This window comes from Arachis hypogaea, chromosome 2 (assembly GCF_003086295.3).
Source record: "Arachis hypogaea cultivar Tifrunner chromosome 2, arahy.Tifrunner.gnm2.J5K5, whole genome shotgun sequence".
In the NCBI taxonomy this organism is placed as follows: domain Eukaryota; kingdom Viridiplantae; phylum Streptophyta; class Magnoliopsida; order Fabales; family Fabaceae; genus Arachis; species Arachis hypogaea.
Genome location: NC_092037.1, coordinates 8,081,194 through 8,093,681, shown reverse-complemented (window position 1 = coordinate 8,093,681; position 12,488 = coordinate 8,081,194). Strand labels below are relative to the sequence as shown.

At 30.3% G+C, this 12,488-nt stretch overlaps 1 protein-coding gene across 1 annotated transcript; it reads right to left on the bottom strand.

The window, feature by feature from the left end:
- Positions 1-1,613: 1,613 nt before the first annotated feature.
- Positions 1,614-10,648, bottom strand: LOC112736109 (homeobox-leucine zipper protein HDG1). The gene is made up of 9 exons (XM_025785461.3): positions 9,521-10,648; positions 9,025-9,275; positions 8,820-8,937; positions 7,973-8,689; positions 7,543-7,644; positions 7,246-7,464; positions 4,421-4,595; positions 3,501-3,874; positions 1,614-2,503 (listed from the first exon to the last, which is right to left on the bottom strand). The coding sequence occupies exons 1-9, from the start codon at positions 9,770-9,772 to the stop codon at positions 2,105-2,107; spliced, it is 2,607 nt and encodes an 868-aa protein (XP_025641246.1). The 5' UTR covers positions 9,773-10,648; the 3' UTR covers positions 1,614-2,104.
- Between the last annotated feature and the right edge of the window lie 1,840 nt (positions 10,649-12,488).

Here is a 12,488-nt window from a genome sequence, read left to right as displayed (position 1 = left end):
TAAATTTCACATGATAAATTAACAAAAAAACGTAACATGTTCATCATTTATTATCATAGAGGACCAAATTGGTACTTTATTTTTTCGATGGCTAATTAATCTAAAGTAAAAAAATTTTAAGGACCTAATTGTCATTTTACTCAATTTTTTATTATTTTTTATTTATGTAAGACTGGTTCTATCGGTTCAACCAGTGATTTATTGATTGAACTAATAAATTAATAAACTAGTAATTTGATCGGTTCGATTACCGATTCAGTTCTAACAACTATAGATGAAAATGATTGATTCCATATAAACGTGAACTAGTAGAGCTTTGACTGGTACTTCTAATCATATATGGAAAGACGACAATAGACGATCAATTTGAAAATTGAGGCTTTATCTAGGGATTCATTTTAATTAGAAGGCTAGATTGTTACCAAACACTCAGACTAAACAGGCGTGAAGAATAATGTGTCAAATAAATATGTCAGATTAACAAGCATTTCAGTGATGGAGATGATCGCAGGAATGGAGTCATTATTGTAAATTTTGGGTTCTAATTGGGATTAACGAAATTGTAAGTATTAAATTGAGTATCGAGCCAAATTTTAAGAGCCAAATTGATATTTAACTCATGTTATTAATGTGAAATTTTAAATGTTGGGGCACTCTACTGTACAGATTGGAGTGGTATAAAGAGAGTATAATTCTTTTTATAGATATATTTTATTATTTTATTATTATTCAAAATATGAGTCCTACTTTTATTAATCTCTCTTTTATTCTATTAAAGAAAAAATCTGTACCATATAATTCACCTTAAATGTTATGGGTGTAAAATTATAAATGTTAAGTTAAATAATGCTACATGTCTAAGTCTTTTTGTTAACTAAGTCCAATCAAATTGGTTTAACATAACAAAAATAAGTTATAATTAACATTATTCCAAATTTTATTGTTTAACTTGATTGAATTTATTTATAAAAAGATTTAGATATATGGCATTATTCTATTAAATTAAAAATATTTTCACAAATTTTATTCTGCAACTGATGTTTTTATATATTAACTATTATAAAATAAAAATAAAAAATGAAATATATAAAAAATTACCAAATAAGTTTTTAAATAAATTTTTAACTCGTCAGAATCGATAAGGATTGAACAATTACAAATATAGAAAAAGACTGAGGGCAATGCTTATAGAAAAGAAAATTATTACATCATTAATAAGAATTAAACACTTACAAAATAGAGATGTTCCTATAAAAATAGCATATGGTCTTGAGAAATTTTAACATTGCACGACAAATTTTCTACTTTTCTATCACAAAGTTGAATTGATCTTCAACAATACAAATTTTATATTTGGTGAAACAATATTATTTATAGAATATGTATTAATTGCTAATAGAGTAATACATTACATACTATTAATATCTATTTTTAATGGAATAAAATATTTTAATATTAATTATTTTTAAAATAAATTTCAGTATAAAAAATCAAAAGGAACATAAAAGAGTGAAAACTAAATGTAGTTAATTACATTAATTAATATAAAATTAAAAAGGAATGTTTTGACTACTTTTGGTTCCTAAGCTTTGCTTCCAAATTTGCCTATATAGTAAGAATGAAATATAGGAAACTTTTCATTACACTGGAACAAAATACATACTCTATAACATCTCCACAAGTCAATACAAGTTAAATTATCATTTTTATAAATACTAACCAAATATTTTTATTACTTTTTTTCTCCACATTTCCCTTTTCCCCAAAGGTCGACCGGAGTCAATACCCGAACCACGATCCTTGCTGAAAATGAACTACGAAAGATCCGAACCCGACCCGATCAAGATCCGGATCCTTCCCGCAAAACACAAGGAGTTTTTCACCCGGTTCGTTCTTGACTCACTCAACACCTCCCATATCTCCCAATAATTAAACCCATTTCCCACGAGCCATTCTATTCCAATCTTCATTCACAAACTCGCACCAAGTTAATTTCATTTCCACATGACACAACCCTCCCAAAAAAAAAAAATTTAAAAAAAAAAAAAGCAAAAATTAGAAACCGAATATGTCACGTGACCTCAAGAGTATAATCACGTGACAGTCAACTTTCACACCGAAGTGCTGCTTTTATCTTTTGAACTGTGCATGAAATGAGGTTGTTCACAGTTTCCACCGACTCTACCGTGAGCTTGGCCGTAGGGAGACTATTCACAAGAATCTGAAATGCCACCGTCAAAAGGGACCCACTCCCACGCGCCCCACCACCAAGGTCATCGCCACCGTTGGCATCGGCGCCACCATTTTGGGCCCCACGAGGCGCAGGCCCATCCGGAACAATCGCAAACCCAGAAGGCAATAATGCCACGTAAGCAGAATCACCACCGTTCATTACCACGTGCATCGCCGGAATATCCACCGGCGCGTACACCACAAGCGAGCCAGCAGCATCTATGCATGTCTCTTGAAGTATCAACATGCTACTTTGATTTGAATTTATTGCCTGCAAAATCAATATACAAAAAAATTAGAAAAAAAAAAACCACAAATTAATAAACATAAATAAATAAATAAATAACTTCTTGTCACACTGCAAAGTCAAACTGATTTTTTTTATAAGTTTAATTTTAAAATTTTATTTTTTAAAAAATACCACTACTACTACTACTACTAAAAGTGAAAAGAAAAGATTGGGTCAGAAATCAGAAACGTAACCCATAAAAGGTGAGAAACGTCCTTATAGTTTGACTTGTGATAAAGGGCCATATTTTACTGATTCATCAAAAATTGCTCACATCGATAATTCCAAGGTATCACAAACTTGTCCCTCTCAATCTCAATCCTTCTCTCTTTCTCTTTCTCTCTCTCATCAAAAGTCCAAACAACCACGGTACCAATGCATACGACAAACCCACAACCCTCATTGACCTTTTTTCCACCTTAGTACATGCAGCATCATGCATTCATCTCTATATAGTAATAATAAGCAAATATCGTTTTTTTCTTTTCATCAATTATATTATATACTCGTTATTTAATATTTACTTCTATTAATAAAATTATTTTTTAATAGCGAATTAGATTAAAATAGCTTGTATCTCAAGCATTGAAATAGCAGCCTTTTTTACTAATTAATTAAAATGTCTAATAATAAAATGAGATCATTATACTCAGTGCAGTAGCACCTTCTAATAATTAGCGGTTAATTTAAAAACAAAGCTATTGATGAGAGAATTTTATTTTTTGACATTAAAAAAAAAAACACAATCATATATATGTTATTTGAATTTAATTTTAATGCACTGATCATAAAAAATATTTATTTCTTACTTGCTGATGTGTCATTAAACTATTTTACAGTGCATCAAAATTAAATTCATATTATTTTACAATAATAGCAAAACTGACATGATCGTTATAAATCACTAAAATTCTTTTTCATATGATTGAAAAATTGTTTGAAGAGAGAATTAGGCTTAGATCAAGAAGAAAATGCATACACCGGCTCTAAGGAGGGAGACGCAGTTGCCATGGTCCTGTCCCTTTGCAATGTGGGCCATCTCTTGCATGGGCCCACCATTGGATAGTATGTCCCACTCGCTCCTCAGCCTCTCGTCGCGGAGGAAGTCGAACAGCCTCTGCGGCGAGACTGGGAGCCACACTGACGTGGCAGCGCTGAGGACGATCCCGGGTGGCTCCCCAGGATCGTCCACGCTCTTCCTCGTCATTACCCTAACATCCTCGTCGACAGTGTTGCCGGTATTGTTGAGCTTGTTCCACTTGTGCACCGTGGAGGCGCACACTCCGGCACAGAAGTTGTTGGTCATCCTCTGTGCCAGCTTCAGCATGCTGCGCCTACCACTTGCAGTTATTGCTGCCATTATTGCACCAAAAGAACATACACAATATTAATGGGTCAGTTTCATTTGGTGTTATAGTGATAACATTAATGATGCTCTGCATTACATGTGTGAAAATGGTGAATGATGTTACATTAAAAAAGAAAAAAAATTGGTATATATATATTTAGAACACTCAAATTAAATGCTATATTCTGATCACGAGATTTAATTTAAATCCTCATATATTAAAAGATCACATAATAGTTTCATACTTCCTCCATCTTAAATTATTTATCACTTTGAAAATTAAGTGCGGTCAAATTAAAACTTATAATCTACTTGAATTATGAGCCAAATTTTATATTATTATTCATGAATATTTATGTATAACAAAAATATTATTTATATATTAAAATCAGTCATTATGTATTTCTATACAAATATACTGTAGTTTAATTCATGTTTAATGTGTATTTTGTATTAATACTGGTGGCTGATTTTAACAGTTGATTTAGATGTATACATAGTGTGGTTGAATATATAAATATAAATGATTTTATATCTAACACGATGTATACCTGAGTGGTCTCTAGAAGGTTGAGTAGAAGACATGAGGATGGCGAGGCACTCGCACTGGCGCTGTAGGGTGGCGATCCACCGCTGGGCGCCGAAGGCCATGCCAGAGCTCAACAAGGCTCTATATAACTGATGAACTTCCCTTTCCTCGTATTCGGCATGTTCCACCCATGTCACCTGTGCCATTAAATTTCAATTTAATTTTCTCAGACCTTAGCATTCAATATTCTCACAACTATTACTATTGTTTTTCAATATCCATTTATGCATATCATGTGTCTTACAGCATCAATTTCAAGTCATAAAGACATCTCTAAAGTATATGTGAATATACAAAAGTTTGATACATCTTTAAATTAATATATGTGAATATATTAGTTTAATAATAAAACAATTTTTAGTAACAAATAAAAAGAAACAAAAACTATTATATAGTTGAATAGTGATAATATAAAGAAATTCAACTAGAGAGTTATTTTTTTTTTATCTTAAATTTTAAATCTTAAATTCTAAAACCTAAATTATAATCCTAAAACCCAAATCTTGAGAAGTGAAGATTAAAAAAATAATTTTACAATAAAAAAGGCTAATGTTAATTATTTAAAAATTATTGTATGATTGATTACTTTTGCATTATGTGGTACATTATTGAGTGAGCTAGTACTGACAAAGTTGACTGAGAATTTGACTAATTGTAACTTGGTATTATTTGTGATCAACTACTAAACTATCTAGGTTTGTATTTTTAGCCGTCATTGGATATGAAGATAGATGATGATATTAATATGAAACCGCATCAAATCTTGGAAAAGCCTGAAGATTTGGCTCAACGACAGACAAAGGTATCTAAATGGACATGGACCACGTACATAAAATATTGGTACTATATTATTATTATTATTATTATTATTATATAATAAAGTCAAGCCAGGATTTACAGCAAGGAACTTCGAGATTTGCCAATAGCAGTGTTTGAGTGCATATTGTGATGCAACTCAAATCAGTTCACAAAAACAAAGACAAAGATAGAAAAAGACAAAAATTGCCAGTCCTTGATTTTTGACTCAATTGAACGAACATATTTTATTATATATAATTTACCTATGGATCATAGGGTTCTTCATAAGAAGGCCACATTTCAGTCTCGTGAATTAAAAATATAGTGATGGTAATCATAATAAAATAATTAAGATAATGGTTGTTGGAATGGAAACATCAAATGAATTGTAGATAGAATGATATCTAATTAATGTGTTTCTAGGTCCAGAAATTTAAGTAGTGATATTGGAGGCTTCTAAAGAATAAATTAATGGATTAACCTTTCTAGATTTTATGTCACATGGGGGGATATATTATTCAAATAGTATATGTGGAATAAAAGATCAAACATATTGTTGAAAACTTTGGGTTAATTGTATGTGCAAATTCTTTGAGGAAAGGGAATTGGAAAAAAAAAATAGTATATAAATTTTGTATGGGAATTAGAACTGACATAGTAGTTATATAGTGAATAGTCACTAGACCTAGCTAAAATACTTGGAAACATGAGCTTCTTTTATTTTTTATTCTTCCTTTTTTATTATAAAATAAAAGCTTGGAAAATGAAAGAAGACTAGACCCCGTGATTCCTAAGCATGATGTTTTGCCACACTTTTGAATATGCTCTTTTCAACTCAACTATGTTCATGTTAGCAGTTAATGAAGAAAGTACAATAATAAGAACTAAAGAGAAACACATTCACATGGAGAAAATAAATAAAATAAAAAATTAAGTTTAATAAATAATTTTATATATGTATTTAATTATAACATCAAAAAATAATTATTTTTTATATTAACAGTATAAATAATAATCTAAAATAACAAATATAATTAAATAACTGTATAAAATAATTTATATTAATAATATATCAAAACTTTTTTTAAAAAATAATAATGAATAAAAATTAAACTCATAAAATAATAATAAATTTCAGAAAAAACATATGAAAGCGTGTAAATTTTTAAGTCTCTCTCTGTGGCTATATAGACCTATGGTTGAGTAGCTGTAAGGTGAACAGTAGTACTTTATGTTCATCAGAACACTGTATGTACTATCTATGGAAGAATGTAACTCATTTTTACTGACCTTGGCTCAAAAAGGTTAAGAAAAAATATGTTTAATAAAATTGAAAATGGAAAACACTCTTGATAAATTCCATTCTCAATTCTACCACGTTTTTAACAGTATTTTTGCCAATTTCTGCCAACTCTTATTTATAAGAGTGTTTAATAGAAGTGTTTTTGTGGATATGTTTAATAAAAATGTCTTTTTTTTATAGCTGTGTTTAATAGAAATGTCTTTATAAATATATTTTTTGGATGTGTCTCTTTATATATATGTTTAAAATATAATAATTAATTATTATTGACAATAAGTTGGCAGATAATATGTTGGTACCTTATACTTTTCCATTCTATATATATGTTTCTTTTTTATTCTAAATTTTATTGTTAAGAATTTGACTTCAAAAATTATAACACATTTATATAATAATGCTATGGGTTTTTATGTCTTGTATAATTATTTGTTATTTTTATTCTTAGCTAGTTGTTTATATCATGGTACAAAAAATTGATGATAAATAATACAATACACCTAAAGTAGTGATATAAATGCAAGTGCATTAATTTATTGGTAATACTAAGAAGATAAAAAGAAATAATCAGCCAAATAGTCTAAATTTATCTTATTTAATTTTTATTTATTGTAGAAAGCATTAAATAAAATCAAAAATAATAATTTTGTTTTGTTATCAAATATTTTTTTGGAATTGAATTAATTTACCTTGGAGTAACCATTAGGCATATCTTGTACTATACAGCCAGAAGGGAGTCTTCTGCAATTAACAAAAGTTGGGGCACCGGCAGAAGAAGTTTCTCTGATAGCATCAATGGAGACATCCACCACTGCCCACACCCCTTCTGCGTGTTGCTTGCAAAATCGAAGGAAATTCACTTCTCTAACTGGTACCAATGGCGATAGAACTTGAAGCTCCGCATGCATCTGTTTCATTTCATTATTAAACTCATTATAATCTCAAAAACAAATTATTATTATTATTATTTATTTTGTATAACTTACTAGTTGAAGTGCACCATTTCTGGTACCGTTTATTCCATTGGATATCACTTCAGTGGTTGAGGTTCTTGCAATCATACAAGGAAACATCTCTGCCCATCGATTCTAAAAAAAAAAAAAAACATTAAATCAATATAACATATTTATAATAAAGCAATAAAATACTTTATAATTAAACCAATGTATATATACCCTTCCTTTCTTTTTTTTAAACCTATATTTTTGTATACATCTTCCATTTTTAATATTAAAAATAATTAATAAAAAAAATTATATTTTATACCATAAAAATGTCATATAAAAATAATAACTAAAAACTATTCTATAGTTTGGTATATTTTCATTTCACATAAAAATATTTTTATATAAATAGTTTTGTTTTTTCATATTAGATAAAATAAAATGAAGAGAAAGAAGAAATAAGACAACTTACCGCATCCATTAAAGTCTCAACAAGAGCCAAGCTATTTATGATGACAAGACCAGTTTCCCTAGAAGCCTCAGAGACAAAGGAATTAGTCCTTAAAGCAATGCAAGGATTAGGGAATGTCCTAATATACTCCTCATGGTTAAGCACTTCCCTTCCTCCAATTTCCAAACTCCTTATCCAAAGAGGCTCACAACTTTGTGCCATCTTCACCAACTCATCCATGGCAGCCAAACCAAGCTCCAACAACATTGACCTCTCCATTGACCTATCAAATCCGCCAACAACCGCGCTCGGCTGTGGCCGAGTGATCGCCGGCCCGGAAACCATACCCAAAGGACTAGACAAATTCACCCCAAATTCCGGCCCCAAAGGCAAGCTATTAGGCACATTTATGCTCAAGTTGCAACCATAGCCATTGTTATTGTTGCCAACCCCAAGCTCCAAACTTGAATTTGGCAACGGATGGGGCCCGCCCATCGACGAAATGGGCCGGCCCAAGAACTTGCCGGCGAGGGCACAAACCCGGTCTAATTCATCCTTTAGTCTTGCATTCTCAATCCTAAGATGTTGTTCCTCAAGTGAAAGCTCACCAATTATGGCAGGACCACCACAATTTGAACACATGGGGTTCCTCATTGCATCTCTAATTGACATGTTCTCAGCTCTAAGCTTGTCATTCTCTTGCCTTAGGAGTGTGTTCTCATGGCGCTCCAATTGAGTCTAGTACAATAATTTCATAGTACCCCATTAAAAAAGGAGAGATTTTTATTATTATATGGTCCATATCATCAAAAATGGGTAGAAAAGCCATGCGAAAAGGACCTTAAAAAAATGTTTATAGTTTTTATACCTTCATTTGGGTTCTCCGATTTTGGAACCAAAACTTCACCTGCCTTGTTTCCAAGCAAAGCCTTTTACTAAGTTCTAGCCTTTGTTTCTCGTCAGGATGGGGACACTCCTTAAACAACCTATAATAATAATAAAGAATCATCATTTAGAAATGTTATAAAAAAAAAAAAAGAGGGAAAGAAATTAAAATGAAATGAAGAACACACGATTCAAGCTCTTGTATTTGCTGAGGAGTGTGTCGGTGATAACGTTTTTTCCTTTTGGGATTATTGTTGTCGGCAGCATCTTGTTCATCGCCGGAGGCACCATCCATGTTATCACTTCCAGATCTGCTTTCATGTTCTTCTTCTCTGCTCCTTCTCAATCCTCCATTACTTCCTTCATAATTATTGTTGTTGTTCTCACTCCCCATAATGTTGTTGTTATTCACATCCCCTTGTTCATCAAGATTCGTTTGCTGCTTCATTTCAACAAACACAAACAAAACCAAGTTATTCATAAAAAAACACTTTCTATGTTTTAGCATCAATACCAATAAACAAAATACAAGTATGAACCATAATTTTGAGTTTCTAAAACAAGATATATTATTGGAGGGAAGGAGTGAACTGAAAGCAAAAGGGGGTTAATGAAGGAAGTAAGGAAAAAAGAGAAATTATTTATATTTATATATGTAAACAAGATCTTGAATTTTTGTCTCACAAGTGCTAGAGAGAGGCCAGGTGAGTTGAACATTGATTTGGCCAAAGTTGGAGTAGTTGTTAAAAGGCGAGGCTGTGAGATTGCACCAGAGGGCATTGTTGTTCTATTATTATCGTTGTTGATGATGTTGTTCTTGGTAGTGCCACCACCACCGTTGTTATATGGAATTTCTACTATGTTTCTCACACCGCCGCCACCGCCACCGTCGTCGCCGCCACCGGAATTGTTGTCTAGAAACCCTCCAAAACTCATCAAAGAAGCCACTTTTGCTTTGCTAATCAAAACACACCTCAAAGGGACTAATAAATAAGCTTTTTTCACATATGGGTCCTGATCTTCATGTATAACTAGTTACTTTGCAGATTCTGAAACTGATTGACCAATTTGGATGATGATGATGATGATGAATGATTCTCAGTAGCCCAGAATTTCCAAACAATAGAAGAGCTCAAAAGATGAACTGGGTCACTCAGAATGGAGCTTATATACTTGAGAGAACAATCAAAAGCTAACCTTTGTAGCTAAGAAAAAAGGGGAAAAAATGAAAAATTATTGGAGACAGAGAGATAGAGGAGACAAAAGGATAAAGCTCTTTCCTAATGTCTCAACTCTCTCTATAACACTCTAATAATAAAAATAATTTTTTAAAAAAAGGGGTCTTTTTCTTCTCTTCTATTATTGTTGTTTGGAGAGAAAGAAAGAGAATGAAGGCAAAGCCTGAAAAAAAGAAGAGATTTTTAATTTTTAAATTTTTTTTTGTTTCAAGCTTATTAGCTCTTCTTTCTCTATCTTTCTCTCTCTCTCTCACTCTCACTTTCTAAATGCCCTTTTAAGAGGTAACACTTTGAGGGAGCAGGAAGAAGTTCAGGGGTGGCTTCATATTCCAGTGAGGGTTAAAAAGGAAGAAAATGGATGTGGGAATGAACCCTAATGTGTGTGTATATATGCGTGTTATCTCGTTATCTGCATGCTTGACTTTTGTGAATGCTTAGAAGAAGGAACAGAAAAGAATAAGTAAAAAAAGAGGGGAATCAATGACTTTTAACAAAGAAAATGGGTTTAGGAAAATGATGAAATGAGGAGAGAGAGAGAGGAAAAAAGTGAAGATAAAATGCAAGATGTGGAGTCATTGAAGCCTTACAAATAGATAGAGCCAAAAAGGGTCGGTTGACTCTTGCACTGTGATTTGCTCTCTTTCTTCTTTCTTACGTTGTGATAAAAATGTCCCAAGAGATTGGTCGCTAATTATTTTTCATAACATGAATAAAGTTGTGTAATATACTAATATATTAATATAAGTTCAAAATTAGTGTATTTAATAAGTATAATGATGGTGAATCAGGTAGTATAAATCCTGGATACTAATTTGTATAACAAAAAAATTATAATTTATGATTTTATAAATAATAAATTTTTTAATTAAAAAATTATAATTATAATTCACAATTTTTTAGTAATTTTATTCTCTTTAAAATTGTGATTTATAATTTTTTTTGTTTATTTAAATCGTTATTTCTTATTCTAAATAAGTGTCATATTAATATATCATATTAAAATATTATAATATTAACAAAAATTATCAATAATAGTCCAATATAAAAATTACACATATTTGATTTTATTTTATTAATACTTTTAAAATAATTTAAAGAATACAATAATGATTAAGAAATTCATTTTTTTACTTAAAGTTTATATACCAAATCTCACTTTATGATTTGTATACTAGATTTAGTGAATTTTAAAAAATGATATAATATTATTATTTATTGAGATATAATATTCAAAATTTATTCTGATATATCGTGTTTCTAAAAGTTTTTGTTTTTTTAATGTGAAGAAAATACATGGTTATTTATAAGTGATAATTATTAGATAAAATATTATATTATTTTTTCAAACATTTTTACAATCCACTTTTTAATATTGTGGATATAGTACTAGTGTTATTGTTTTTAAGTTGAATTTTATTTTAACATTTAAAATTTAAGTTAAAAAAATTGAGAAAATAAAACATTTTTTCTTTTGGAAAGTAAAGTTTTTTCTAATTCATATATATAAGAAAAAATCCAGCCAATGAATGAGTGAAACATAGGCAATGTACCTTTTTCATGACTTTTTGGGGGAACGCTTTTTTAATTTTTAGGATTTTCTGTGAGCTTTATGAGTTATGATGAAAAGTAAACTATGTTGCAATGATAAAATAGTAGGAAAGGTGAATTCAGGCTGGGATCCACAGGATGGGCCTTTTTTTTTTTTTTTTTTGAGGAGTGATGAGATGATCTTCCTTCCTTTCATTGGGATTTTCAATTATTGGACTCACTACTTTGCTTCATACACTCATGCGCAGACAAATACCACGCGACAAGGCATTCGTTTTTGTCCTCTTTTTTCTTTACTTGTGCAATTATATATTATTTTACATCTTACACGTGTTTAATTATTTTTTATTTTATCATCAATTCCGCTACACATATAAATCCTTTTAGTAATTAAATTAGTCTAAATCTAACTAAAACCAATTTTATTAATAAGATCATATTAAATACATTCCAACTTTTCACTAACGCATATCTCACGTTATTTAATATGAATATTTCTTTTTTTTGTATTTCTTTTTTTTTCGTATTTTTTATTTATCGTCATTCTTTTATTGTTACTGCTATTACAACGGTTTTTTTCTCCCTCTCTTAGTAGTTTTGTAACATGATGTATTTTTTTAATTTATTCTTATTTTTATTCTTGTTAAAAAATAAAACAAGAAGAATTATGAGAAGATGAAACAAAAAGTAGAAGGAGAATTTGAACAAAAAAAGAAGAAGATAATAATGATGAAGATAAAAAAAAAAAGAAGAAAAGTTGAGTTATGTAAAATTTATCAAAAGGTTCTGTTATACTTCCATCAAGTAGCCTCGGCTAGAAGGAGGAACAACAGAATTGATGCGCTCTTACTACATGGAAGGTTGGT